Source organism: Mycteria americana, chromosome 14 (assembly GCF_035582795.1).
Source record: "Mycteria americana isolate JAX WOST 10 ecotype Jacksonville Zoo and Gardens chromosome 14, USCA_MyAme_1.0, whole genome shotgun sequence".
Lineage (NCBI taxonomy): Eukaryota > Metazoa > Chordata > Aves > Ciconiiformes > Ciconiidae > Mycteria > Mycteria americana.
The window spans coordinates 857,313-884,933 of record NC_134378.1 but is presented as its reverse complement, the minus strand read 5'-3'; the positions used below and the strand labels follow the sequence as shown (position 1 = coordinate 884,933).

The following is a 27,621-nucleotide window of genomic DNA, read 5'->3' as shown; positions in this document are numbered from 1 at the left end:
ACAGGAAATGCTGTCACTGCACAAATCTGACTGCTCCCATGACATCAGCCTCAGCCCGGTGCCGTGAACAGCACAGGACCCAGAGAGCACAAATGATGGTTTAAAGCAGAGTGGCCCCCATCACTGCACAGCAGCTTGTGTGTTAATGCTTCTCTGACAGAGCCTGTGAGCTGTGTGCTGAGAATTCGTGGAAGCAGAGTGGCTTGCTAAAAATACCACAACAGGAAAAAAAATGTGGCAGAAAATGTAGTTATCAGTTTGGATTTATTTTTTAACCTGTAAATCTCACATGGGGTTTTAACATTGCAGGTTTCTAGAAGCAAGAGAAAAAAAATGCAGAAAATTAAAATAGAAAGCAGCTAAAAAAAAACCTCCAAAGTTTTGAGGGAGATAGGTATTTATTTTTTTACCAAAACATAAGCATAGTATTAATGTATTGGGTTTTTTGAGACCACTATATTTCATTCAGGAGTTTTCATCATTTAAAAAAAACATGGAATCTTAGCACATGTCAGAAACCACTTCCTTCTCCACAGAAATGGGTCTTCCTAGATCCCACTGGTTTTGAGATGTGGAAAATAATCCTTTGTTCTGCTGTTCCCACTGAGAGCACACGGCTTTTGGCAGTGCAGGGATGTGTCTATGCCAATTTGTGATCTGTTTCTCCTTCTGCACTGTCCAGGACTCCAGCTGCAGTATCCGATGTCAGCAGCCATGTTATCGGAACCCCTCGGATGTTAGACATACCTGCCTATTTTGGCTGACCACGGAGTGGCAGCCCTTCCCAGGGAACGGCACTCCTGCACTGGCAGCCACCATAAACACCAGTGCTGCCTCTGCCTGTCCTCAGCCATGTCTCAGACAGATCCCGGCCCCCTCCAAGAGTTTCTGCTCAGCTCAGCTGGATCAGTTGGGATCCAGTGTTTCCCCACACATCAAGGAAACCAATAAATACACCTGTGGACAAACTGAGCTTTGCAGCCTGGGAACGGTCTGTCTGCCTCCTCTGGAAAGCAATTCTGGTCTCACCTGCAAAGCCTTGATTTATGCTCAGCACGGTGTCATGAGCCCCACCTGGCTCTCTGTCAGGGAGCGGCAGGAGCGGGATGCTGTCCCAGGACAGGCGAGCTGGAGCTGAGCTGGCAGCGGGACAGGCAGGGCACTGCCCTACCCAGCACGGTGCAGGCCAGCGGGAAATGGGAGCAGAGCAGGTCCAGTGACAGTGACCAGATGAGTGTGCAAGTCCCACAGCGATGAGGCAGGTCTGAGGTCAAGGGAGGATGTCAGTCCATGGGCTGGGGTCAGGGTCCAGATCAGTGCGGGAATGGCTGACCTGGCTCATGCAGAGACCAAGGACGAGGGTCTGCGATTAGGCAACATTCCTGAAGAAGAGGGAGGAAGCTCCCAGTGAGGCATCCTCCAGCTCTTTCCCTTCAAGGCCAGCTCTACAGCTGTGCTGTCAAAGATCTGGCCTTGAGTGCAGGCAACCACACTGCTGGCTCTTCCCTTGCCTGACAGAGAGCTGAGCTTGTTGGCCGGCCTCCCCATAACTCAACAGAGAAAATCAGGCACGTGGCAAGGGCAATGCACCCAGCCAGCCTTCTGCCTCCACTTCGGCACCAGAGGAACTGTGCTCAGAAAACGCCTCTTGCATTGACTATAAAAGGAGGCCAAACCAGCTCCAGTGAACGGTCTGCAAGGCCGCCCTCTGCACTTGGCTGGAGTAATCCCCTGCAGGAGACTCTCTTCTCCTCCCTGACCGGCCACCCAAGGGGCCAGCGTGGCAGTTGCGAAGGGCTGGCTCTGTGCCCACGGGGGTTTATCTTCGCCTGCACAAGGGCCTCTGCCAGCCAGAGGCGGGGAGCCCTCGGCTGCCTCTGCGCAGCCCACGCGGGGTCACTGCAGTCCGCACAACTGCAGAAGCTGACTGCTCTGCTGCCAAGAGAGGCGACGTGTTGTGCAGATCATCAGCCCTGGTGGGGATTAGATGAGGGCCAGCACGGGTCAGGGGGGTTTACAGACTCATCTGGACATAGTCCCTGCCCTCCACACCAAAGTGTGTGCAGTGGTCCAGGGATGAGTTTTCTGTGTCCAGCTTTCCCCACCATCCTCACCCTGCTCAAACCTGCTCTTGTCAGAGCGCTGCTGGAGGTCCCCACAGGTCTGGCTGACCTCCAGGCCTGGTCCCAAGGTGCACGTAAGGGTGGGAGATGAGTGACTCACCAAGTCAGTGTGCCTCACTCACAATAGCACTCCACATCTGGGCAGTTTATACCTCAGATCACTTTCTCACCCCTTCTTTGTTGGCCAGAGCATGCAGAGAGGCTGGGAACCGGCTGCAGGTCTCCAGGGAAGGATGTCCACCCTCAGCCTGTGCCCTTGCTCAGGACAGGTGCAGCCCCATCTGTGGAGTGGCATGGGGGAGATGCAAACAAGTGGACACTTCTGCATCAGTGCACCTAGAGACACCCCCCCGATTCAACTGGGAGTGGGGGCAGACTGTAGCCCCCTTCATCTCCTCAGCCTCTTTGGGGCTGTCTGCCTGCAGGCAGACCGACGGTAGAGAGGTCGACAGGTCGGTAGAGACCAACCCTGCTCTATAGGCCCTTCTGTGGTCCCTGGGGCTATAGGGTCTGGCTGTCCTGCGCTCTTCTGAATGTTTATCCTGCCCTGAGAGTGGGGAGGTAGCATGCACTGCAGGGACACCCCAGCCCAGTATTTGGGTACGGTTTGCAATTGCAGCACCTTCATTGTCCCCAGGAGGCACCAAGGCCAGGTCATTTCAGGGGAAGTTATACCTCGCGGCTGAACCAATCCAAGAGCTCACTGCCCTCAAAAGAGAGGGCCCCGCTCCTCCTCCATCCCCCTGCCCTCACATCCCCGCCATGACCCACCCGGTCTCCCCTGTTGCTTGTGATCTGAATGAAGCACCAGATGGGATGGAGGAAATGGGGCTGCAAGTGGAGACGAGCTGACATAAGCTACTAGTTCTCCTTTGGGAGAAGTAGTAGCTTGTAAGACCAGTCTCGGTCTTGGGCTTCTGAATACCTTCATGGATTTGCACCCTGAATCCTGCCAGTACCCAGCCCCGACAGCTGAGGTTGCACAGTTCTCAGTCCTCAGACACAAGCTCTCTTTACAGTACCAGTAAACACTAAGCACTTCAGACAAAGTGGGATGGCTTTGATGGTGAGATGGAGGAAGCTCCAGGTGGAGGCCAGGGCAGGAGGAGCCCCTGGGAGATGCAGGTTCAAACCTTCGCGGGCTGGGCAGTCTTCAGCTGATGAACCCTGCTTTGAAAAGAAAAGTCCAGCTGATGAGTGACTCCACGTGTCCCAAAAGCTTTCCTGCACAGCCACCTGGAAGCACGCAGCTCCTCACTCTGAATGCCTGGGCTTTTCCCTGTCCCCTTTTCATGCCTGAGATGGTTCTCCAGCTGCCTGCACCCACACCCAGTTCTCTCTGCCATGGTTGACAAATGCTACAGGAGAACAGGAGCTCTAAAAGCAGCAGCGCTCAGCAGCTAAATCAGCTTTCTCCATCTTATCATTGATGGTTGTCCCACAGACAGCCTATGGGTGTGCCAGCGCCTGAGCCCTGCTCTGCAGAGCCCCAGCTCAGTGCCGTCTCCACTAGCCGGTTCTGCTGAATCCGCCGGCGCTTTGCTGTGCCCACATCAAACCCGCACTAGGGCAGCGTCAGGACAGGGACCCTCCCATCTCTGCCTCCCTCTGGTGCCACAGGGCTCCTGATGCAGGCTTGCTTGTTCCTCTAGTCTCTGTCTTTCCACAGGGCTGATTTAGTGCAAAGCTCGACATGAGGATTAGGCTAAACACTGGCCTCCCACTGCTCTGGACTTCTGGGGAGATGGCACAGCCTCCGGGCACCTCTGGTTTGAGGGAGGAATGGAGTATCTCTGGTGCGCCAGGAGGAGGGAGACCCCTCACATTTGCAAGGGGAGGAGAGACTGCGGGAAGCTTCTCTACCAGGAGGGGTGGTGGGTGAGCAGGATGGTGGCCTTGTGGTTACCACATCCTGTAACACACCAGGCAGTTGCCAAAGCTGAGCCCTACCTTCCTTCATCTCAAGATAAACCTACAGAGAGGTCCAAAATCCACCCATCATCCCCCAACAGCTGCCCAACCTCTTCAGTAGCTGGGGTGGAGCGTGGACAGCAGACCTGAGGGCACAGTGTCTATCAGCTGTAATCAGTAGCTGGGAGAATTGCTTTTAACATTTTTGTTTGGAGATTCCCAGGACATGATCACAGAGACAGCAAAAGGCTCATGCCAGGCTCTGTGAAAAGGAGACTTAAACTGGCCAGAAATTCAACAGCACCAGCAAGAGCATCCAGCACCACAAGGGTGCTGGCCCTCTTGGGACACATTACCCTTCCATGACCGGTGGCAAGTCTCAGACAAGCTGCAGGTGCCTCCTCTCTACAAGGAGCCAAAGAAGTGAGCTGTGTCCCAAGCCACCCTCTGGCACAGGGTCTTACTGCGCTGCTGATGGAAGCTGAGAACAAACCACAAGCTCGTTATGAGCCCAGCTGCTACTCTGGCCATTGATTGTTAAAGCAATCCAGATAAGGAGGCAGGCCAAGGTGACTGCAAGAGTGAGCCCAAGTCCCTGAGCCTCAGCTGCAGCACTTAGTTTGTGAGCTTTTTATCAGCTCATTTCACAGCAAAGCCTTGGGAACACCTAGACATCAGCTGCCGACATCCACCTAGGAAAGGGCTGCGTGAGGTTATGATGCTATTGCTCTTCCTTCTGCTCTCACTTGTCATTGCCTCTCTCCTGAAGGCTACAGGCCACCTGCCTGTCCCTCCTGCCAGCAAGGCTGGTGTGAAGACCCAGTGATTTGGCTGGCACAGGTGATCTTACACTGCTGGAGTGACTGAGCAGCCCTTACCAGCTTTGCCTGAAGTGCACCGTCTTTTCCCAGTGCTGCCAGGACAGTGACCACCCCTAGGGCATCAGCAGCACCAGCCAGACCCAGGGCAGTAACTCGTCGCTGCGTGGCTGAAGCAGCACAGCCAGCACTTGCGCTGCAGCCCCACTGCAGTGTGTAACCAGAGCACCAACACAGACTGCTCCCAGCTGCTCCTTGGAGCGGCGATGGAGGAAAGATCAGAGAATCCTCCAGTCTGAACATAAGAATGTCCCAGGTGGGTCAGCCCAACAGCCTATCTAACCACATCTCCAACAGCGGAGACTACGCAGGGGAAGCACGCGTGCGTGGCCACCTCCTGCAGTCCACTTGCAGCACTCACAGCTGCTGGATGAGGGATTTTAGCAGTACATCCCTCTCTCATCCTCTGACTGCCCATTTGTGGAGCTATTGCCCATAAACTTCTCTAATCCCTTTTTGACCCTGAAAGGCTCCAGAAGATCCTGTATAAAGAAGTATTGTCCTTCATCTGTTTTAACCTGTTCTCTTCCAATTTTCATCAAGTGTTCCTTAGTAGCTGCCTGGGAGTTAAGAACAACAGAACCAGCCCACAGCTTGGTTTCCAAGTGCTTACGTCATGCTGGTTCCTAAATGTTATTCACAAACACCAGCATCCAGGCTGAAATCTGCAGCTCCAGGTGGGCATGATCTTGCTTCAGAAATTCACAAAAAAGACAAGAGACAACCATGGAGATTGTATTTATTATTATAACAGAGGAGAGGCTGCTTTACTGATTCGTATTTACAAATCTGTTGGCAAAGAAAATAATATCCAGTGTCATTTATTAGCCTATTTTACAGCCCTGGCAAGAAGCATTCATTTGTAATAGCAGCAAATGCCTATGGTTTGATTGCCTGCTACAGCTAAGTGCAAGGAATAACATGGATCACCTACGCGGTGGCTGGATGCAGGCAAAGCCCGACACAGGCGCATGCCCAAAGAGGGGGGTAGGTACCACATGGCTGCTCCAGCCCATGGTGGGGGCAGGACGTGGCACCCCAAGCCTGTTCAACAGTTCAAATTTCAGTACAATATGGCAGAGCCGGTAACCCCCTGCCTGTCTACATTTCTGGGAAAGTAGCCCCACATCTGAAGTACAAGTTGTTCAGCGCTTCAGAAGGCTAAACCGAGCTGAACGGCTTCAAAGCACTGGGATGGCATGGCATGGCATGGCATGGCATGGCATGGCATGGCATGGCATGGCATGGCATGGCATGGCATGGCTGTGTGAAGGAGATGCCGGCATTTTGGGGGGCACGTTTGACAGAGCTAATCCTGACATGGGAGCAAGATTTCCTGGCCCACTGGACGACAGAAGCATCTGGTACAAGGAGAGGAACCACAACCCTTGTTCAGCTGGGCACAAACTGAACTCCCGCTGTAGAGTTCATCTGAGCAAACGTGTGCCCTGGAAACCCTGCTCACACACATCAAGAGGTCCAAGCAGCCAGCAGGCTCAGGGCACTCTCTGCATGTGGCACCTTATGCCCAAACCTTTGGTACAGATTCAGACATCAGCTTTAAACCTCACTGCTGGCAGGGCTCCCCACTGCAATCAGGAGAGGATGATCCCAGGTCCCCACCTGAAAGGGGGGGAGATGCAGAAATGCAAATGCAAGCTTGCATGCTACCAGCAGACTTAGCATTGCATGAGTAATCCCAACACGCAGCTTTTTGCAGCAGACCTGCCTCCAGCAGGGAAAACACTTCAAAGGAAGAGAAGAGTAACACCAGGATGCCACAGAATTAGAAGCTGCTGCTTGCTAAGGAACATGCAACAGTATCTGGAGACTGCGGGGAAATCCATGTGCTGCCTCTGGAAGACACTGTCCTTGCTGTGCCACAGGGCTTTAACAGCAGCAGTGAGAATGCTGAGCTGCTTGCCTGACACCACCCCTATGCAGGCTCCACCACACCTCAGCTGCTCAGACCTGCCTCTTCCCTTTGCCTTCCTTCCCAACCCCCCTGCAACTCCTGTGGGAATTTGGTGGGAAAAGCACGGGTGCCACAGCTGACTCCAGGCAACTCAGCATTTCACGAGCACATGGCAATGCTGCTGCTCTGCTGCTCTGCCCTCGGGAGGGCACATCCGAGCACAGGAGCACTTCTTACTGTTGGGGGCCTTCCCTGCTTTCTTTAGACCTGGGCTGAACCAGGAGGGTGGGCAAAACTGGTATTCAGTCCCTGGCAGAGCAGCCTGGGAAGGACCTGGTACCAGGAAAGGGGGGTGCTGGAGCCGTGGAGGCTGCTCTGAACACGGTCTCAGATGCTCTTCAGGAAAGCTGGTGTCAGCTCTCACTGCCCATAGCAGAAAGGAGCTGCAAGGCCGCTGGGGTTACCCCTCCAGAGGATATGGCCCTCGTTAGGAAGATGCCAAAGAGGTGGTTTATGTTAGTTGTCAGGTGCGTGGCTTTCCTCTTGTTCCCAGCCCTCATGGCATGGGTGGGTGCTGGTTTAGCTCAGCACAGGGCTGGTCCCACATGCTGACCATATGCTGCTGTGCAGCTCTGAAGCTGCCTAAAGGAGAAGGTGAGGTGGATGCTGTGTGGATCTGGCCTGCCAGGGCTCCCAGCTGTGTGATGTCTGCCTATCCAGCCACCAGCAGTGGAGGCTCAAACACCTCCTCTCCCTGGGCTGCAACATGCTTCCACTGACCGGGGCAGTCCAAGGAACTCCTCTGCCTCAGCAAACCCCGTGCACCTTCGCATCCCTCTACCAACAGCATCGCGAGGTGTCAGAACAATCCTCACGCCTCCAATCAACAGTCTGCAGAGGTGAACCAGGCTGACGCCATAGCAGTGGAATTATCCCCAATGAGGCAGCATCTCCCCCAGGACCAGCTCATGCCACAACACAGGAGTGATGTCCTCCTACCTGAAGCCAACTCTGCTTCCAGAAGGGAGATGGAGAGTCTCACTGCCCCAGGTAGCAGTTTCTCATGGATGTCACAGCCCTTTTGATGAGCAACCAGTCCCGTGGCTCCAAGGAGGAGGGCTGCCCCCCTCTGACACACACCGCAAGGCCAGGAACCACTGAATCTGCCTGGCATGTCCAAGGACTTCCTGGTGCTGAACAGCCTGAGCCTTCCAGGATTGTCTAGTCCTTGTCCTCAAGGCCATATGCTGGGAGATGCTCAGGGTGTGACAACAGCAAGGACAATGGAAGAAACCTAAGTGGAGGGGAGAAGACTTCGGGCACCCAGCGACTCCCCAAGGCAATGTCTTGGACCCCAGGGCCAGCGGCTCAAACCAGCCCTTTGATGAAGCTCGTGTCCAAGTGCACTATCAGCATGCGAAGAAAGGACATTTCTTTGCGTGTGTTCTCAAAGATAATGCGAGGGTCGTCAGACTGGCAGCGCAGGCAGTTGGGGGCCATCACCATGGCCAGGTTATTCACATCCATCTTTGTTCTGCCCACATTTGATGGCTGAGCAAAGATCTGCAGGTAGTAAGAAGACATTCAACTAGAGCAGCGGAAAAGGGCAAGAGACTCCAAACACGTGGCCTAAGCAGAGGTGCAAGGACAGCACAGATGTGGCGTCCCTGAAGGACAATGCCCCAACAGCCACACATTCATAGGGGAAGACCACTATGCTCTGACATAGCTGACAGCGTGGGAGCCTCAGCAGACATGGAACATCTTGCAGATCTCAACCTTTGGGACCAGCCCCATGGTCCGCAAGATCAGGAACACTGTTTATTGCTCCCATAAGGGCCAAGGCCAGCAGACCCCCCTCCATCAATCCCACCTTAAATACAGGTGAGAGGTCCTCAAACCCTGCCGATGGCCCACCACAGCTGTCCCACTAACTGTGCCCTGTGTGCTCCAGGCTCCTGGCTGGCGGCAGCGGCGCAGGACTGCAGGGGCTGCCTACCTGCAGGAAGTGTATGAGGTAACACAGCACCAGTCTGTTGAGCTCCGGCAAAAGCTGCACCACAGCCACGGCAGCATCAGGGTCCTCGTAGTTGCTGATACATTCTTTGTAGAACTGCTGTGGGATCACGGGCTCCTCCAGCTCCCGATACCACAGCTTGAGAAGAGAGGCTGGGTAGAAAGCAGGGTGCATGAGAACAGCTCTAGTTACCTCCCCACCACCTTCAGAGGAAAACTTGGCAGCAAGACTGAATGCCTCAGGAAACAGAGGGCAGAGAAGGGATTCTGCACTGTTTCACCTTATTTCAGTCTTGGCTCTGAAATTCTGAGGCAGCCAGACTGGCCAGTTAGAGGGAAATGCTGGCTTTTATCTACCTGCTCCTCCAGGAAGCGGCTCTGGGGCCACCTGAGGAGAGAACAATGCGACCTTGGAGCTGGAGTGCTGCTGCTGAATGACTCCCAGCCGCTCTGCACACTGTCCAGCTTGCACAGCCGCACTCCATTGGAGTCAGCTGGAGACTGAAGTTCCCCCATCGCCCCCAGTGTTTTACTATGGGCAGTATGTGGAAAGGCACAGAATGAAAAGCCAGTTGGTGATGACAGCCTGTGTACACATCCACAAGCTGCAGCACACCTCCTGGGCTGCTCCTGTACCTTCCCCTCCGCACTCTACCATGGCTGAGGCTGCAGCACACACGCCTGCCGCATTCCCGTACCTGGGATGTTGGGGTCACTGAGGCCGCTTGGGATTCTCCACTGATCCACCTGCAACTTCAATGCATTGACTTCATCTATGTCACCAGGTATCCTGCAGAGACACAGCAAAGCACCTTTACAGAGCAAGCAGGGCAACGTGCCTGGCGTGGCAGCTGGCCGGCAAACCGTGGCTCCGAAGCTGCTTCCAGGGCCCCAGGGAGACGGGAGCACGCAGCAGTGGCAGCTACAGAAGCGGTTCCTCAGAGAGAATGGGTTGTCTGTTTTTAGACACAGCTTTAAAGTGGGGTAGAAGAAACACTTGTCTCCTTCCTGCTAGCTCAGGCATCAACTGTCGTTCTGTCCTCAGGAGTGATTATTTTCTGTAACTGGGCCTCTCTGCAGCATGTTCAGTCCAAAGATAAGAAGCATCTCTGGCTAAATATACCAAGATACTAGAAATCCTTACAAGGCAAAGTTGAGTCTTTTACTAGCTACCTTAAATCAAGTTCAGCTACTGAAAAACTAACACAAATGTTAAATAAAACAAACAAACAAAAACAACAAAAAACCAAACACAAACCAGAATCCCCTATGTTCACCATACAGATTCTTTGTCTCTCTTGACTCCTCATGCCTTGTGCATCATCAAGGCTGATGTGCTGCATTTGATGAACTGCTCTGCAAGGAACCCAAGAGCTCGTCCCTTCCCTGTGTTGAAGTTGATGAAAGTCCAATGCCTTGCCTGGGTGTGTGCTGTCCTAAGTAGTTCAAGTCACATCTATGCTGTCCCCTCTGTGCTAACGCATGCAAATGCATTAGCATTTAGCACACTTTAAGAGGTGATTCCTGAACCTGGTCAGTGATCCGCAGCGGAGTGCTATTCTCAGGGAAGAGGAAGCACATGGAGGTCAATCTTGATTTCTTGGCTTTAAGGACTGACATGTGGTGGCTCAAAAGTAACACAGCACCCCAAAAGCTCACCTGAAAATCCCCTCTGTCTGTTCTCCTCCCAGAGCCAGGACCTGCTGCGATAGCTGCGTCTGCACCCAGGGCAGCTTGTTACCCGGGTACATGTCCTGCTGCCGCAGCATGATTTCCTCCAGAGAGCTGCCAAAGAGCGACGGAGTCACGATGGCATTCCTGGCATGCGTTATCTCTTCCACTGTTGGTTTACGGAGGCCCTGAGGACAGAGAAGAGCTCAGTGCAGCTATGGCACAGCCAGCCCACAGAGAAACAGCGACCTGGGGATGGTGTCAGTGAGTGGCCAGGACGGAGGGGGCTGCCCATGCACATGGACACCTTGCTGGCCTCCTGGCAGCATGGTTCTTGCTCTGCAGCCTCCACCTCCTAAAATCAGGGGGGGTTCAACTCATCAGGCCCAAGAGGAGCAGAGAAGCTGCTGCCTGTTGGCAGGAGACCACTTTGGAGAGTTTGGGCTGTTTTTGCAGGGATTCTGTTGCTGTGTTTTGCACATGGGGGGACTGCTCTAGCTGTAGCTCTACCTGCTGGCGTGGCGGGAGAAAGGATGGAGCCCAGCCCATCCCCAGCTGTGGCGAGGTCAGCAGAGGGCACGCGTACACCAGCCCAGAGCTGGGTGAGTGCTTGGCCATGGGACAGCTGAAAAACAGCCCTTTGGAAAAGGGAATTCCAGCTATGTCCAACTCCAGGGAAAGCTTTGCTCTCAGAGGTGCTAAAACTCTCTGAAAAGCGGGCACTGGGACCTGTTGCTTCTGAAAGACACTGACACTTGAAAGGGACTTTGAATCTCCCCTGGCAGAGATTCAGAGAAATGCAGAGCGCTGTCGTAGGGGCGGCAGGCTGCCCAGCGCAGTGGCCACTTGGCAGCGACCCTGCGGCCGAGCAGGAGGTGCGACGGGGAAAGCTCCTGCCGACCTCTCAGAGGGCAGCAGCTGCCAGGGCTGCAGTTGTGTGTGATGCATGTCTGGACGTTTCCTGTCCTGCCCCTGCAGGGATGTTGGGAGCCTTCACCCCTCCCGAGGTATTTCAGCTATTTGCTCGCTGTACACGGAGTCCAGATGGCAGGGAAGCCCCAGAGGGATTTGCAGAAATAAAAGACAACTGGATCTGGCTCGAAGACCTAGGACGGACAGGCTGGGGCCGCCTGCCAGCTTTCACAGCCCTGCACAGAACTGTATGGAGGAAAGGGAGGAGGGGGATTTCCAGATAACGCAGAGCACAGAGGCTCCCCTCCACACCAGCCATCTCCACTGCACGATTTTTTGAACTGGGAATGAACAACTGTGCAATAAACCAGCTGCAAGACCCGGCCCATGCAAGCTTTCAGTGGCAAAGGGAGACTCTTCCCTCACCTGAAGAAACCAAGCGATGGGCATCCCCTGCACAGACAGCTCCTCCTACCCTGGAGACAGGTAAACATCAGGTTTGTCCTCCATGTCCCTAAGGCCAGCGAGCGCCCAGCCACATGGCTGCCAGCGTGGCAGACACTGCTGTCTGCCAGGAAGATGGTGGGACCTGGGCAGCAGCCTTCTCCCACACACGTTCATGGGGAGACGAGCCCTGAGCAAGCCTCCCCGGGTCACTCTATCTCCATTTCCCATTGCTGAATCAGTGGTGACCTGCGAGAGTCACAGGACCGACTGCTCTGGGACCTGAGAAGCAGAGTGCCACGTAGGAAGCCTACGGGCCCTGGAGCCAGGGCAGCTGCTCACCTTTTTGCCTCCGGTGACGGCCACTTTCTGGAGTTTCCGGTAGCAGTATTTGGCATAGGTGCTGATGGGCAGACCTGGCAGGAGGGAGAAACGAGTGGTCAGCCCACAGCGCTGTGCACCCGCCACACCAGAGCCCTTCAGAAGCACCGCGCAGCAGCTCACTCTGGCACAAACAGCCCCCCCCGTTTGTGCCTCGTGTGTGGGCAGGGCAGAGAGCCTGCTGAAAGCTCACACTGGGCACTCCGAAGCCTCCCAGCCCTGCAGCCCCGTGGCAGGCGGCGTCAGTGCAAGTTGGTGCTTGGGCTTGGATTTGTCTTCTGAATCAAGGCTCATAGCTCTGCACCTCCCACCCCTGCTCCTGCAGATCTGCACCTCTTGCACAGGCAGCCTGACCCCGACCTGACTCAACAAGGCACCCGTTCAGCATTCATAGCCTGGGCACGCATGTGAGCGTGAGTCCTCGCTCCTGGCAGCGTGGCTGGAGTTACGTGGCTCACAGGCACAGGACTGGGTATTTATGTGTTGCCCGATCTCAGCCAAAGAGCACACAGAGCCAGGCTCCTGCTAGGAAAGATTTCAAAGTGTTTTAAACAAATTGTTTATGATTCAAGAACTGCAGTCCTGGGCTAGTGAGAGAGGCAGCAACACAGAAAGGTGTGTGGGGCCAGACAGCCAGCACCAGTACCAAGAGTGAGATCAGGACACAAGGCGAGGCACAGGAAGGTGGCAGGGTCTCTCTCATCTTCCCAAAGCCCTGCAGAAGGCTTCCTCACTCTCCTGCCAGCAGCCTCCTCCAAGCCAACCTTGTACCGCGAGGCTGGGGCGTGCGCTGCAATACGAGGAAAATCGGACACACTGGAGCTTAGGAACTTCACCACAAAAGCTGCAGCCCTCCACAAGAACGGCTGCTCTGGTTGCGCTTGGTTCAGTGAACTCTGAGGGTGAGCGGAGCCAGGATTCACAGAGCTAATCCCCGCGTGACACCAAGAGAAATATTTGCACTGACAGAGCACTGATTGCTGGGAGAGTTTTTCCAAAACCGTTGGCCTTTTGTTCTTTTTCGAGTCAACCCCAAATTTCTTGCTGAAAGCAGTGAATAGATCTGCCCTATTTGATTCCCTGCCAGGCTCAAAGCTTGCAGCAGAGTTCAAAATACTTGTGGCTTTTAAAATCTACATTCTGGTCAGATACTGCGTATTTCAGATGAGCCTTTCACACACCCTACGGTTTTAGGTAAGCTTGTCAGGAGCCTGGAGTTCCTCAGAGCCTCTCAATGCAGAGGGAGGACAAGCTCTTCCCAAGCAGAACAACAATTCACAAAGGTGAGAGATGCACTTCCCCCCATTCTCCTCTCAGCCAGCAGACAAACCACAGTCCTTGGCTCCCCACGACGAAACAAGTACCCCCTGCCTCAATCAATCTGCTTGACTGTCACAGCTGGAGCGGAGCCTCTCCATAATGCTGGAGCAATGCCGAAGGAGGTACAACAGCATCCCCCTCTCCCGCAGGCAAAGGGAAGAAAAGTCAGTTTTAAGAATTTCTCTCTCTTGGGAATATCTAAAGCAAAATACTCCCCATATGCAAAAATCCTGCTAATCCCGGGCATACTGGAAATGTCTAAGGATTAAAGAAAACAAAACCAATGAGGTGCTTTGTGATGCTTCACTATTTCAGGTTACGGCTTCTGTTGTTAAAATGTGCAGACACACCCCGATGCAAAGTGTCATCTGCTTCACAAAGGAGGGAATGGGAAAAAGACTGGACTGTGTCTCTGCATCACAATTACACAGGAGGCAGTACATTCAAAACTAATAATAGGAAATGTTTTTTCACACTGTAATTAGGCCATGAAACCCATAATCACCCTAAGAGTTCAACAAGGTTTGCAAAGGAACTGGTTGCCTTGAAGAGCCTGCACAGCTGACGCGTGGGCAGCAGCCAGACATGTCTGCTTGCAGCCTGTTCCGTACTTTCCCAGAAAGCTCCCCAGTCCTGGGAAAAGCGTAAAACCTACATCCTGCACTTTCTGCAGTGAGACGTCCTGCTCCCAACGATGACCAAGCTGCAGCCTCTGACCCAGCGGGGAGCATCGGGGCCACTCGTGGAGCCGACCGAATTTCAAGCGAATAAAGTGAAAACTAAACTTGCCCCATGCACAAGAAGCTGGATCTGTTACTGCCCACAGACCCAAATCGCCAAAAAATCTGGGAGCCCTAAGGAACCAGGTGACTGGCGCTCTGCCGCAGCGGGCACAGAATGAATGGCTCCCGCAGGGACTCACACCTTAAACGTGCAGCGTGCAGCCTCCCTGCTACGTAGCAGAAATCATCCGCCCCAACGTGAGTGCTCCCGGCTCCCGGGGCACGTGCAGAGCGAGATAGGCGAAGGAGATGCAGAGAGGCAAGCGGTGAACTGGAGAGGCAAACACGAGGGAGAGGAGCAGAATTTAGCGTTAGCCTCTGCTCTTCTAAACCAGCGACCTGACTCAACCGTCTGGCTGCTTTTAAAATGCTCAGCTAGAGACTGGCTCCTGGCATTTCGCTCATCATGCACGGTCAGTTCTCCTAACAAGCAGGCCAGGTACTCCCTCTGCTCCCCAGCTCACACCCCTCGGCGCAGGGACAGGCAGCTTTGCCTGCATGGGCTGGAAAAGGCTAACACTGAAGGCAATTCCACTTCCCTGAGCACATCATGAATCTGTGAAATCCAAGTTGATCTGTTATTTCCTGTGATACCACAGTAGCCCCAGGAGCTCGGGAACAGAAGACTACTAACAACCCACACAGTGAAAAATAGTTTGCAAAGGAAAATATTTTTCCATGTGCTGGCCTAGAAATACATGCGAAGAGCTTCTTAAAGAACCTCTCCTTTTATAACAAGTTAAAATCCAGGCAGGGCACACACAGAAACATACCTTCTGGAACAAACTTGAATGCTCTCCTGCCAAAAAATGTCTTAAAAAATGCAGCAAACAATGTGGATTCAGAACCTGGCCATGGGATGCATATTTGAGCACAGCAGAAGCTGTTGTCTTGGTATTTCTCCCATCCACCACAGCCTCTCATGGACCTCAGCCTGGCACAGTCAGAGCAGGCTCTCGGACTGGGGCCCTGTCTCGCTGTGCTCTTTAGCACAGGGGTAGGTGCCTCCTGAACGGCTCAGCTGGGCTTTGCACCAGTGCTGCTCTCCTGGCTTTGATCTGCCCAGGCACACCCATTTTACAGCAGTGTTTTAGCCCTTCTTCCTCACACCACCAGTGCATCCTTCTGCATCCCAGCAATGCTGCTCCATCACCATTCCCTACATGAGAAATGCCATGCTTCGTCAGCCCAAACGGCCATATGAGTCAGTAGCTTGCATCTGCCACCAGGAGGATAAGAAACAGATACAGGATGTCTGAAAAATCAGTATTCGCCTTTGAAAATCTGAAATCTGAAAATTTGAAAACAGCAGGTGGGATACCCTGAGGCAGTGTTTCACTTGGACCATTAACCATCAGCTAACAGATCTCCCTTCTTTGAATTTGTCCCATTTCTTCCTAAACCTGTTTATGCTCCTAACCCACGCAACACCCTGCTTTGCCGACTCTTAATGATTTAATTTTGTGCTTCAGGACAGAGTGCTCTTAAGCCTGCTGCCCAACAGCAAAACCAGGCAGTTTCCAATTCTTCTGCTACGAAAAATGACGAGAAATTTTCTTCCTCTCGCTTTCCCCAGGCGATCTGCAGTTTCTTTCAGCCCACTGACCTTCTCCCCCAGGTCCAGCTCCTGTGGGGCTTCCCCTGCCACACTCATCAGCCCTGGAGGGGCCACAGGCAGGACATGTGGAGTGGGCACAGCATGACTACGGCCAAGTGCTGGTCTGCTCTCTGTCCCTCTTCTACAAGCTCCCGATCCTCTGTTTGGTTTCTGACCGCCTCCCAGCACTGTGTATACATTTCTGGAAATTCATATGCAGGCTGCAAAATGTCTTTCCCTCCTTGAAATAGCTACGTAGGAGCCTGCCGCTGCACATGCGGTTAGGGACGTCTCCCCCACGTACAATACTTCGCTTTTGTTGACACAATTTTCTCTGTCGCTTGGTTGCTCAGTTACTCACCCTTGCAAGATCCCTCTGCACCTTTAGTTTTTACAATCCTGAATAATTTTGTACCAACACCAAGCTGCCAGCTCATTATTTGCCTCCTTGTATAGACCCAAAGCTCAGCTTGCATTCCTGCAGGATCATCAGACAATCCTCATCCTGAAAACACTTATTTATGTTATTCTTCTGCCTTTCAATGGGTTATTGATCCATGAAAAGATCTTGCACCACCTTCATATTTCATTTACTCACAGAGAATTACGCTAGAAGACAAAGATTGCAGAGGTAAGCATGGGAAACCTCAAAATTATTTCTTTGGGTGCATGTCAGATGATAAATGTTTACTCATCCAAGTGTTCACTTACAACCTTGTGCACTGAAGGAAGTGTGTGTGTGTGTGTGTGGGTGAAATCACTGCTTTAACTCCATTTTTCACTGAAAGACTTACATACATATCTACTCTTCATTCTGTTTGAAGACAGTACATTTAATTTCCTTATGGATTTCTCTGCTAAATTGCTGCTACAGCATCCATAAGCATCTAAGTATTTCAGAGCTACTAATGAACTTCTTCTCACAACAGCCTTGCAACTTCAGGGAGCTGTGTCCTACCCACCCCTCACACGTCCAGCAAGCGGGGCCGGTGGAGCAGGTGTAGGCGTCCCGAGGAAAAGCCTGACCTTTCCAGCCAGCAGCAGGTAGCACCTGGCGTGTTCCTGCAGGATCCCCCCTTAATTCACGTGCAGTCCGGAGGTCAGACCCCAGAAAAAATCCTCAGCATTATCGGTCACTTGCGAAAAAGCTGGTTCAAGTGACCTGCCAGCTCTCTTGCCTCCTTTGCCATCTCTGCAGAAGCCGGCAGAAGCCTGCAGACCAGCTCATTTATTGTAAAGCTCCAGTGCGCTGCCAGAGCAGGTCTGTGTGCCAGAAAGCAGACAGGGTCCAGCGAAGGGAACAGCATGTGACCTGTCATCAGAGCCCCAGCTGAGGCCACACAGGCACGTCTGACTTTCAAGTGCTTCATTCTGGAAACTTTATAAAGCTATCCTGGCATGCCTTTTTCATAACATTTCATATGTATATATATATGTTATTTCATACATATATATATATGGACTGTATATAACAAATTATTTTATATTATAAAATCATTATATACAGCCCATATATATGAAATGTTTTCTATATATATAATATACGGGCTGTATATTATATATAGAGAGTATATTACAGCCCATATATAATATATATAGTATATAGTATATTACAGCCCATATATAATATATCATCTACAGGCTGTAATATACTAATATAACACATAATATAATAACAATATATATACAGGCTATAAAAATATAAATTATTTTAAATTTATTTTTTATTTTTAGGTAAAAACTACCTCTATCTTCCTAAGCACAACTCCAGCACATGCAACACAGACAAGTAATTGCACAGAAGAGCCTGCTCAGCCCACAGACAGAGCACACCATGCGCAGAGCAATCTCTGGGGAGTTGTCCCATAAAGATATCAAAGTCCCTCTGAGCACAAGCAAAATGACTTTTTGAAGGCTCATAATGGGCTGAACTCTCCTGGGTCTGAACAGGAAAGGAAAAAGACATATCCCTACCAGAAATACAATCCCTCTGTGTAATTTCAGGTCTCTGATCCGAATCCCACCGGAGACAGAGAAGCGATAGATGCTCTTACTGCAGGGGCTGCGACCAAGGGGCCTCTTCAGCCACTTCCCAGGCTTGCAGCTGCCTTGGGGGAGCAATGACACAGGGAAGCCACCACAGGAGAGCACAGCTGCGGTGTCCGTGTTTCACACGCCTGCCTGCTGGCATCAGGTAGGGCTCAGCAATGCAGGAAGCTGGACTCCAGCTCTCCCTGATTAAAAACACTGAGGTCACGATATAAAGTGCTGCCTGATAGGAATTTACAGGGTTGGCTCAAGTTTCCTGAAAGCAATATAAAAAAAAATTTAATGGACTTTGTCTAGCAAGACTTTAGCCAGATAAAGTATTATCCTGCAGCCAGCAGTTAAAACCTGAGGCTGGAGGAATGTGTGAGCTCTTGTTCATTTGGCAGAGATGCTACTGCAAGCCCTGGACTGTAGAGTCCAGGAAGTGTGGACAAGGGGAAGCCAATACGGGAGAGAAAAAGGCAGTGCTCTTTGCCAGATACCAGTGTCCCTCCTGAAGGTCCTCAGGTTGGGTGGTGGTTTACAAAACCCATTACTACAATTGAGACAGGTTATTTTCAACACGCTGGTTCGTACAGCTTTTAGCAGTGGAATGTGCTATAGGAAACTCTGTGGCATACACAGACCAGTTGAATTGCAGTCCCAGGTCTGCATCCAAATTAAAATCCCTTTTCTCACACAACTGTGAATGAAAGGGGTCCCCCCCTGCTGCCACACTGCTACCCGTCCCGCGTGCTGCCCAGCTGCCACCCACACTGCTGATCCACGCTCTGGTCAAACCCCTCACACCAGCCATCTGCAGTAAAGTTTCCTGAATCTAAGTCTATGCGCTTAAAGAAATGGTCTGATTTCCAGTGCAGCTCACCATCCCTGCCTGTCTGAGGTCAGTGCAGTCCTCCCTCCCTGCATGCCGTGCCTCCCTTTACCTTCATCCTCGGCGTTTTGTTTCCTCTTTTTTCTGGATTTTGAGTTCTTCTTGTTTTTCAGATCCACAAGCTCCTTGATGCGCTGGGCAACTGAAAATTCCAAAGAGGCTATGGATTAATAATGTGGAATGATAAAATACCAAAGCCCAGAACTGCCCTTAGACATAGTAGCCAGCCTAATTCCAGCATGGAGGTCTGCTCAGGGAAAGGTCCTGTACCACAGCCAGCTCCAAACGCATCTGAGTGAGGGGCCCAGAACATGACTCAACTTCTCCAAATGGCCAAATAGTTGAGAAGGGGCTCCAGGCAGCAAGCTTATACCTAAACAAACTTACTGCCTAAATATCAGCAGAAGGAACAACCCACTCAAATAGCTCAGCTTACTCCTTCTTGTTGCCTGGACCCTAGTGCTGGCAGGGCGATTCTTCACTCCTGGGCCAAGCGTACCTGGAGGGAATGGTTTTGGGGAGAATTGACAAGGGTCTGGGATCCTCATGAAAACCCGAACCAGTACTGCACAGCCAGCAGTTCAGTGAAGGAATCCCACGTTAAGGCTACAAGCATGAAACCAAAAGGCAAAAGTTGGCATTGCACCGCTGCTGCCCCTAGGACCCACCTCCACCGCCACACTCACTGGTGGGGGCAGAGAGGTGCTGGGGCAGAACTTCTGCACCTGCCCTGGAGATCTGTGGGGGCTTTAACCCGTGTTTGAAGCCCCAAATGGAAATAGGTGCTCTGGTTTCTCGCCTGAGATTGGACGAGACACAGCGAGCACTGCTGAAATAGTGACAAATCAGTCAATAAATAGTCTCCAGGCTGGCATGTGGCTTTTTTTTTTTTTTTTGCACAGGATGCTATAGCAATTTAAAATTGGGCTAATAACTGAATATATGCTGGGCTGGTCCCCAAGGCTTCTGAAAGACAGATAAATTGCATATATTTACAACAAAAGCCAGCATCCTTCAGGATCCCCGACTATTTGCCAAGCTAAGGCCTATTCGTAATTTTTGCAATGGTTCCCTTAAAAAATTCTGTATTAACATTAATCTTTTTTTTTTCCCCCCCCTGCTTTAAGGAACTTTGAAGTAAATCATGTCTTCAGAGAACCCAAAGAAACTCTGCCCTTGGCGGGTCCAAATCAGCTCTTTTCAGTGCTGATCTTGCCATGCTGATCGGTGAGATGAGCACAGTCTAGGGCTGGCATTTCTTTACCAGACACAAGTGAGCATTGCAGGGAGACAAGCTGGTGGCAGCTTCATCCCACCAAGGAAGGATGAACTCGCCCAGCACATGGTGCTCTCACTGAGGGAAACCACAGCACTGGCTGGTGACTACCTGGTTTTTTTGAAAACCAGACAACCCTGAATACGTGGCACAACCCACCAGAATGCTGCTGGGGGCAGAGTGGGTTGTACATGAAGCACTTACTATTTTCATCACTGTCAAGGTGCCGATAAATGTAACCTTCCAGATAAGACTGAAATTTGGGTGATGGGGAGAAAAAGGCCAGACTGATGGCCATCAGTTCCCAGCCCCACGCCAGACTTCGGTAGCACGTATTATCTGTTGTCTGCCGGATCAGTTGTATGTAGAGCTCATCCCGTAAACCTTGCATGCTCCAGCACTTGGTCACCACGATCAACGCCACGTGATTCCTGTCCATGCGAGTCTGACGATCTCCCATGTAGCTCTGCACCAGTTTGAACATCTCACACGCCTCTTTTTTGATGGTGCGGTTGCTAGTGATGAGCATTGGCTTTTTGATAGAGCCGCCATTCCAGGACAGCATGTTGGAGATGGAGATCCTTCGGCGGAAGATGCCCTGCGTGTGCATGTTCAGGTTTTTAGAAGCCCAGTCTGCCATGCTGCTCTGAGAGATGGGTTTCCGTAGAGTATTGTAAGGGAAATGATATCCTACGCAGCTGCCAGGCTGGGCACTACTCTCCTGCTTGGGGTCCAACTCTATTGTCCTGGGCTGCAATGGAGAACAGATGTGTTAAAAGCAGCTTAGGTGACTCCTTTAGCCTGCTAGGAAAATTATCAGCAGTGAGTCATGAAGCTACCAGCAACTGCAAAGTGGTGAATCTCTACAAAATATGATTTTGTGCAGAGTCAGTGGCTGACATCTGTAGTTCTGCAAGTGCCTGGCTGGCACAGCCGCACACTGATGCTGTCCCTGCTGCACACTGATGCTGTCCCCAAGGGAAGTGTTGGGACATGGAGTAACAGGGCTGATTGTCCAAGTTGTCCCAGAGCTCCAGGGAACAGCCCAAGCAGAAGCTGGGCTGACTCCGAGAGCAGCAGTACAGCTCTGTGGCACCAAGCACACACCAAGGAGCCAAGTTTCTCCCCACTCTTCACCTCTCAGTTCCTGCGGAGCCACAGGAGCCCAGGAGGTGGGTGGGGAACACCAGGAGGTGGCAGAGACTAGATAGCCACAGCACTATTTCCTTCTCACCTTTATCCTTTGTGGCCCCTACAATCCCATAGCTGGTTCCTGCCTTTACTGTTTTTCCAAGTTCTAGCAAAAAAACCCAAACCAAACCAAACCAAAACAAAACAAAAAACCAAGACAAAACCAAATCAACATGGCTAGCGACCATCAGGAGCTGCTGAGCTTTGGACACCCTGTGCCTGGACAGCCTCTGCACTGAGGCATTCAAAACATGTATCTTAATTCCACCATGACCTTCCTAATGGAAATACTGGCCAGACACACAAATGGGACAGGAGAAGCTAAGAGAGGCACAGTGGAGCATGGGCACAGCTATTTTGATGGCAAGGCTGTCACCCAGGCAGAATAAATCATGTTTGAGTTGGAGAAGTGAAGGAGACAGGATACCTGAGTCAGTCAACTTCCACCACCAACAGAACTGGCTCTCACCGTACCCTAGAGACACAACATGACCTCCTGCGGAACAGGTCCTGGTCCTCAGTGTCCGCGGGGAAGATACAGGCTGCGGCTGCAGACCCAGCGCTTCTGTGAGTACTGCTGCACAGGACTTGGGAACATCTCTATGATGGGCTCCCTACCATGTTTTCCTATCCAAGACAGGCATAACCTTCCCCAAATTAAATCAGAATTATTCACAAGTACTGTGTTGTTTTTTCTTCACAGAGAACTAGGGACAGCTGCTCCCCACCCGCAGTCTGCAGTAATCAAACTCATTTGCTCCAGGGACAAGCCCACTGATCACAAGTTTACAGAGATAAGCAGCAGAGACAAAGACCTTCCTTCCTCCCAGACTTTGTATGCAGTTTCTACATGCAGCCCTCGTCCATCTTTCTCCCCCAGCGATCGCTATGGATAACTACATAATTAGAGCTTTGGTAGTACTGATCCCAAGAAAATATGTGTAGTAACTACTTGTGAGAGTAAGACACTTATTTTGCCCACCCAGAATTCTCTGGTTTGGATGGAAGTGGCAGCCTGGGACACATTGAACTCAAACACCCAACAAGTTGTTTAGGAAACAGACTTTTTGTCAGAATTGAAATTCCCACATACAGCAACTAAACAGCTGTATGTTTCACTCTGCGTTCTCCAAGGAGATCTCCAGCAAGTAGGAAAAAGCCAAACAAGATAATCTTGAGGTTTTTGGTTTTTAAAGGAAGACAAACATAAATCCTGTAAATTTTCATTTTGCAGTGGAAAAAGGGAAATAAAACATGCATCTTCCTTCTGTGCAGATCACCTTTAACTTGCATGCCACACTCTATTCCGGTCCTGGCCTACAATCAACCCCAAAATACACGTTAGTTCTTAAATATTTAGAGCAAGTCAGTGTTTTCTTCTTAGTAAGGAGGAACTGCTGAACTCACGACAGAGGCTTGTGCGGTCCAACCCTTCCCTATCTTACACCAAACATGTACCTACATGTCGATGACAGGATTAGCACGCATCACACTCCACCTCTTATTGCCAGCCTGGGGCACGATCATTTCTCCTACTTTTCTACTTAGTTTTGGTTTTTTATCCCTTGAGTTACCCCTCCACCTCCTCACTCTCTGAATTCACTCAACATGCTGCCTAAAAATCCCTGCCTGCAGTTCTTCTCTGCCATCTCCATCCTCGGTCTCCTTCAATCCACCTCCCATGCCCGGGGTTGATTTTCCTCCTACCACCCTAATTGCTCCTTCAGCATGTTACTTCTCAGGATCCACCTCCTCAAACTCTCTAGAGGTTCAACAGGCTCTTCATTCTCTCCTCTTCTCTCTCTAGAGTTTATCTCTCAAACCTTGTTCGCACAACTACCCGGCTATTATCTTTGTGCTGACAACAGTACATATCCACCTCTGCTCAGCCTGTCCTAGAACTTCTGCCCACCCTCCTCAGATAATGAATTTCCTCATCTCCCAGTTCTCTCCTCCATCACACAGGCCCAGCACAGGACATCGCTGGTGACTCAAGCCATACACTGCCATTTTCAGGCAAGGCAGCGATTTTGCTTCCATATTCTCTACAACCTCCTCCCCTCCTTACTTGGACTCTTACATCTCAGAGTATTTCTGTAAAGAGAATATTTATTTATTGACTCACTGCTTTACCACAACATCCATCTCCTTACCTCTTCCACTGTATTCTCCTCCTCCATCCTACCGCACATGAATTACTTTTCTTCATTTTCAAGGCTATTCACAGCCTATCCCCAACCCACCACCTCTTGTGCATAGTCAAGACATCAAGTCTCAGCTCTCCCCGTCAGTGCAATGAGGTGTAACACATCCTGAAGACCAGACAGCGGTCTTCCAACAAGTCTAAAGAGGCTGTGAAATGAGACTGCTGAACTATTAACTGTAACATGTGAGTCATGTAAACTCAAACTGGCCCTGTATCTGAAAAATGGAAAACGCAGGAACATGACATCAGTTTTAAAAAGGGTTTCAGGTGAAAGCAAGGCATTATTGATCAGAAATTACAATAAGGAGGAGAACGCGCTCAATAAATCTGATACAGCTAGGAGGCATCAGCATGGCTTTTAGAGAAAAGTTACACCTCACAGGTCTACTGGAGCAATCTGAAATGGTCAAGGAGCTTTGCCAAGTTTCTTCATGAAAGGTCGTGGACTAGTTAACAGGAGAAAAGACAGAACAAAGGGTTAAAATAAATAGTCACTTTTCACAATGGAGGATTGTTATCAGCTGTGCCTCAGAGAAGAGATGCAGAGACTCGGGCTGTTCAGCAGGAGTAAAATAACTGGAAGAGTGAGCAAAGAGAAAAAGGACAAAACCTGCACAGGATATAATATTACCTATGTAGCACCTAAATCTGAACTAAAACCATGAAGCAGGAGGTTCCTTCAAACCCAAATAGAAGACAAGATGGCAAACTAAGTTCTGCAGAAGTGCTGTGTTTTAGAGAAAAACTACTCCGGTTGTGCAGGCACACTAACAGGCTGTAAAATAGCTATTTCCAACAAGAAGATGCCAGAGTCACTGTCACCCGTTCTCTGAATATTTCCATTCAATGCTCAGGAACAATCGGAAGGGAGAACAGAATATGAGGAACTATTAGAAAAAGAAGAGAGAGAAAAAATGAGAAAACACTGCCATATGACCATGAAAATCCCGATGCCTGCATCCTGTACCCCACCGATTCTGGCCATCCCAGTGCAGAAAGGACATGTGAGGGCAAGGGCTACCAAAGAAGACATGAGCACCAGTAAAATGCTCAGGCAGTAGCTTTACCCAAATGACACAGCAGAGCTACCTGCAGCACTGAGGGCTTGCTGGACATGAGCCCCTCCACAATTCTCCCTCCTCTCATGCCACTGGCCTGAAATGGGGTCTCCAGCTGCAAAGCTGTGCAGCTTTGTGACCTGTTTGCTATTCTGCAGGCACAGACACGTCCAGCCTGCAGCACATCCACTAAACCCACCCGGGAGCAGACCAGGTACTTGGCTCTGCACCACGACAGTCCAGCAAAGGCATGCGATTTAACCCTGTGTAGATGGGGAGGTACCTGGGAGAAGCGGCGTGTTGCATCTGATGAAGCCAAACTTGTTTGGCTGGTCACATTCTTTTCTAAAGAATCTATTTTCTCAAAAGTCCTCTTCTGCCTCACTGCGTCCTGTGGAGCAGCCACATCGTTGGGAAAGCTGCCCCTGCTCTCTAGGCTCTGTCTATACAGAGATCTATTACTAGCCGAGACGTCGTCCCTTGAGCTCCGGCTGATGCATTTTTTCAAGTGGTCAGACTGAAATCTGACTTTGCTGCTCTCTGCTGGGATGCCACTCTCCAGACTTTCAGCATCGAGGCTGGCTTTGCTTCCCCTGCAAGCTGCTGACCTGCCCACCACAGCACGCATCTCAGCAATCAGCTTATCATTCAAAGCTGTGAGCTCGCTGCTGCTGCCCACAGAGCCAGGTCTTCCTTGACCTGTCCCTTGTCTCCTTCCTTTCCTTTTTCTCAAGCTTGGAGAAGGGCCAGTCGAATAACCAGAATCCTGATGGCTTATACCAGTTGGGTACTCCTGAGTTTGCAGGCTGTTCTGCCGACTGTGGTGGGCTTCCATGTTCTTGAGGACGTTGGCTTCCAAGATCCTCCAAGACTGCTTGAAGCTGTCCTTTGAAGTAAGCTGACCAGGCAGTTTAGTAGAGGCATCAGCTGTTGCAGCAGAAGAGTGGAAGAGTTTGGAAGACTGGTCAACGTTGACCATGTGCTTTATATACTCTCTGCCAGCTGGGCTGTATTCAGTGGAAGGATTTCTTGCATGCTTCTTTGCAGCTTGCTGCTGTTTCATACCTGGATGCTGTAATAATTTGGTTGGTTCCAGCTGCTTTTTTAAGCTATTGCTTGGCGACCTTGGTGGAGACATCCCACTCATACTGACGCTTTCAGTGTCCATATCTACTGGTGGCTCATCATAAATTGGAGACTCTAAAGATGGCTCATCATATATAGGTGCAGGGGAGGCATACTTGGGGGATGCAGGCTGGGGGGTTCCTGTCTGGCTCCTTGGAGGTGTTTGAGAAGTTGGACCATTCATCAGCACTAGGCAAAACCCACCATTCTCTGTCTTTTTGATCTGCATGGACTGCTTTGTTTCTCCTGGAGGCATTTGCTTTGTGGCTCCAGGGCTCTGGGACATGGATTGAGGCTGAGCATATATGGCTGGTTTTGGAAGAGATGTTTGGCTGTTGGCTTCTGGAGCACTCTGCAGCTGAAGCGAACTGTTTGAAGAGCTCTGTATCTGCCTCAAACTGTTCACTTTGACCAACATGGCTGCTTTTGTGCCTGGCAGAGGCTGCCAGTGGGTAGGAGTCTCCCTAAAGGAAGAAAGATACAAATACAGGGAATTATTTAAGAATTATATTAACTGAGGTACCCTCTACTTCTACCCAAATACCAGATTGTTAGTCTCAAAGTGCCTGGAGATTCCCCAACCAGTTGTATCAGCTCCTCGTTGTTTTTTCCTGGAGATCCCCCTTCCCGAAACAGAAACAGATCATTGTTACACTCATGATAAATTTCTGAGTTATGAACAGCAGAACAAGATGAAACAAGTTCATCATACTATAACCCGTCTGGTATCAGAAGCACTGAGACAGGAAAAAACCTATGCTTCCCAAGGCTCATTAGCTAGCACAGCACCCAGAACGACCAGCTGAGGACCAGTAAGATATTCTGGACCACTCAAGCAGCGAGTTAGAAAATAATCCCAAATGTCTGCCTTCAGATTGTCAAACTATGATGACAGTCCTTTCAGACCACATTATTTTTCTGATCTAAGTTTCCAAATGCATGTTTATTTTGCAGAAAAACCTATGAGGTGTATCGGAGGTGTATGGGGGCAGATATCCGTGCCTCACAGGATGTGTGCTACACTCCCACACAACCCACCAAGTCTCTGGGTAGAGCATCCTCCCAGCCCAGTCCAGATACCCTCAGATCTGGTTCCCTTAGCCAAACCTACTGGCTCTGCTCAGCTCTCACAGCTGTGAAATCCTTCTCTGCTGGGAGTATCCTCTGACCTGTGGTGGTACTCAGGATCCACCACAACCCAACGTGCCCACTGCAACATCGCAGTCCCAAAGACGCATTCTGTAGTGTAATAACAACCTGCTGTCAGGATGCGGCTATAGCTAGTCTACTTTTGTGAGCTCTGAGGAAAAGGGAATGGAAAGGCTGTTAAACCAGCCTGAGCTTCCAGGTCTTTAAAGGCACCACTGTTCCCAGGAAGGTCCCCTTGAACCTGGCCCCATTTTGTGCCTTCCCTCCATGTATCTGCTACCAGCTGTCACTGGGTAACACCTGAGGGAGTGCTGCACATGCCCCGTCTGCCACAGGAGATGTTCCCCTAACACCTTCACAGCCATTTTGCTCTATTTGAACCTTAATACTTGTTCCCCATCCCGCGCTGCTGACCTGTCCTGCGTGGTCCCCACGCTGGCAGACAGACTCACCTCCGCCGCATGCCCAGAGCTGCCTCTCGGTGATGTTATCCCCTGCTTGTGCCTTCTCGCCAAGCCCCAAGATATCCAGACATCCCAACCCTCTTCCGCTCTGCTCCTGCTCTCCAGAGACATTTCACCTGCCGGGACCCAGCCCCCTCCTTCAGCACAGCTTCCCTGGGGCTGCTCTGCCTGTCCTCCCCCCCGTGGCTCTCCCACCGGCAGGGTGCATCTGCACACACCCTGCTCTCCCCACACCCCACCCCAACAGGACACATCTGCCCCCCAGCAGCAGCCCCACAT

At 51.1% G+C, this 27,621-nt stretch overlaps 1 protein-coding gene across 2 annotated transcripts in view; it reads right to left on the bottom strand.

Moving 5' to 3' along the window:
* Window positions 1-5,634: 5,634 nt before the first annotated feature.
* The window catches only part of LOC142416888 (rho GTPase-activating protein 39-like), a 57,950-nt gene continuing 35,963 nt past the window's right edge, over window positions 5,635-27,621 (bottom strand). For both annotated transcript variants that reach the window (XM_075516988.1, XM_075516989.1), the window contains exons 3-10: window positions 24,888-26,193; window positions 20,354-20,900; window positions 18,926-19,015; window positions 12,213-12,286; window positions 10,503-10,702; window positions 9,542-9,633; window positions 8,833-8,996; window positions 5,635-8,396 (exon numbers count right to left, since the gene is read on the bottom strand). In XM_075516988.1, the coding sequence (XP_075373103.1) occupies window positions 8,196-8,396; window positions 8,833-8,996; window positions 9,542-9,633; window positions 10,503-10,702; window positions 12,213-12,286; window positions 18,926-19,015; window positions 20,354-20,900; window positions 24,888-26,193 (2,674 nt within the window). In that variant the 3' untranslated portion in view covers window positions 5,635-8,195. The remainder of the gene's footprint in view (window positions 8,397-8,832; window positions 8,997-9,541; window positions 9,634-10,502; window positions 10,703-12,212; window positions 12,287-18,925; window positions 19,016-20,353; window positions 20,901-24,887; window positions 26,194-27,621) is intronic.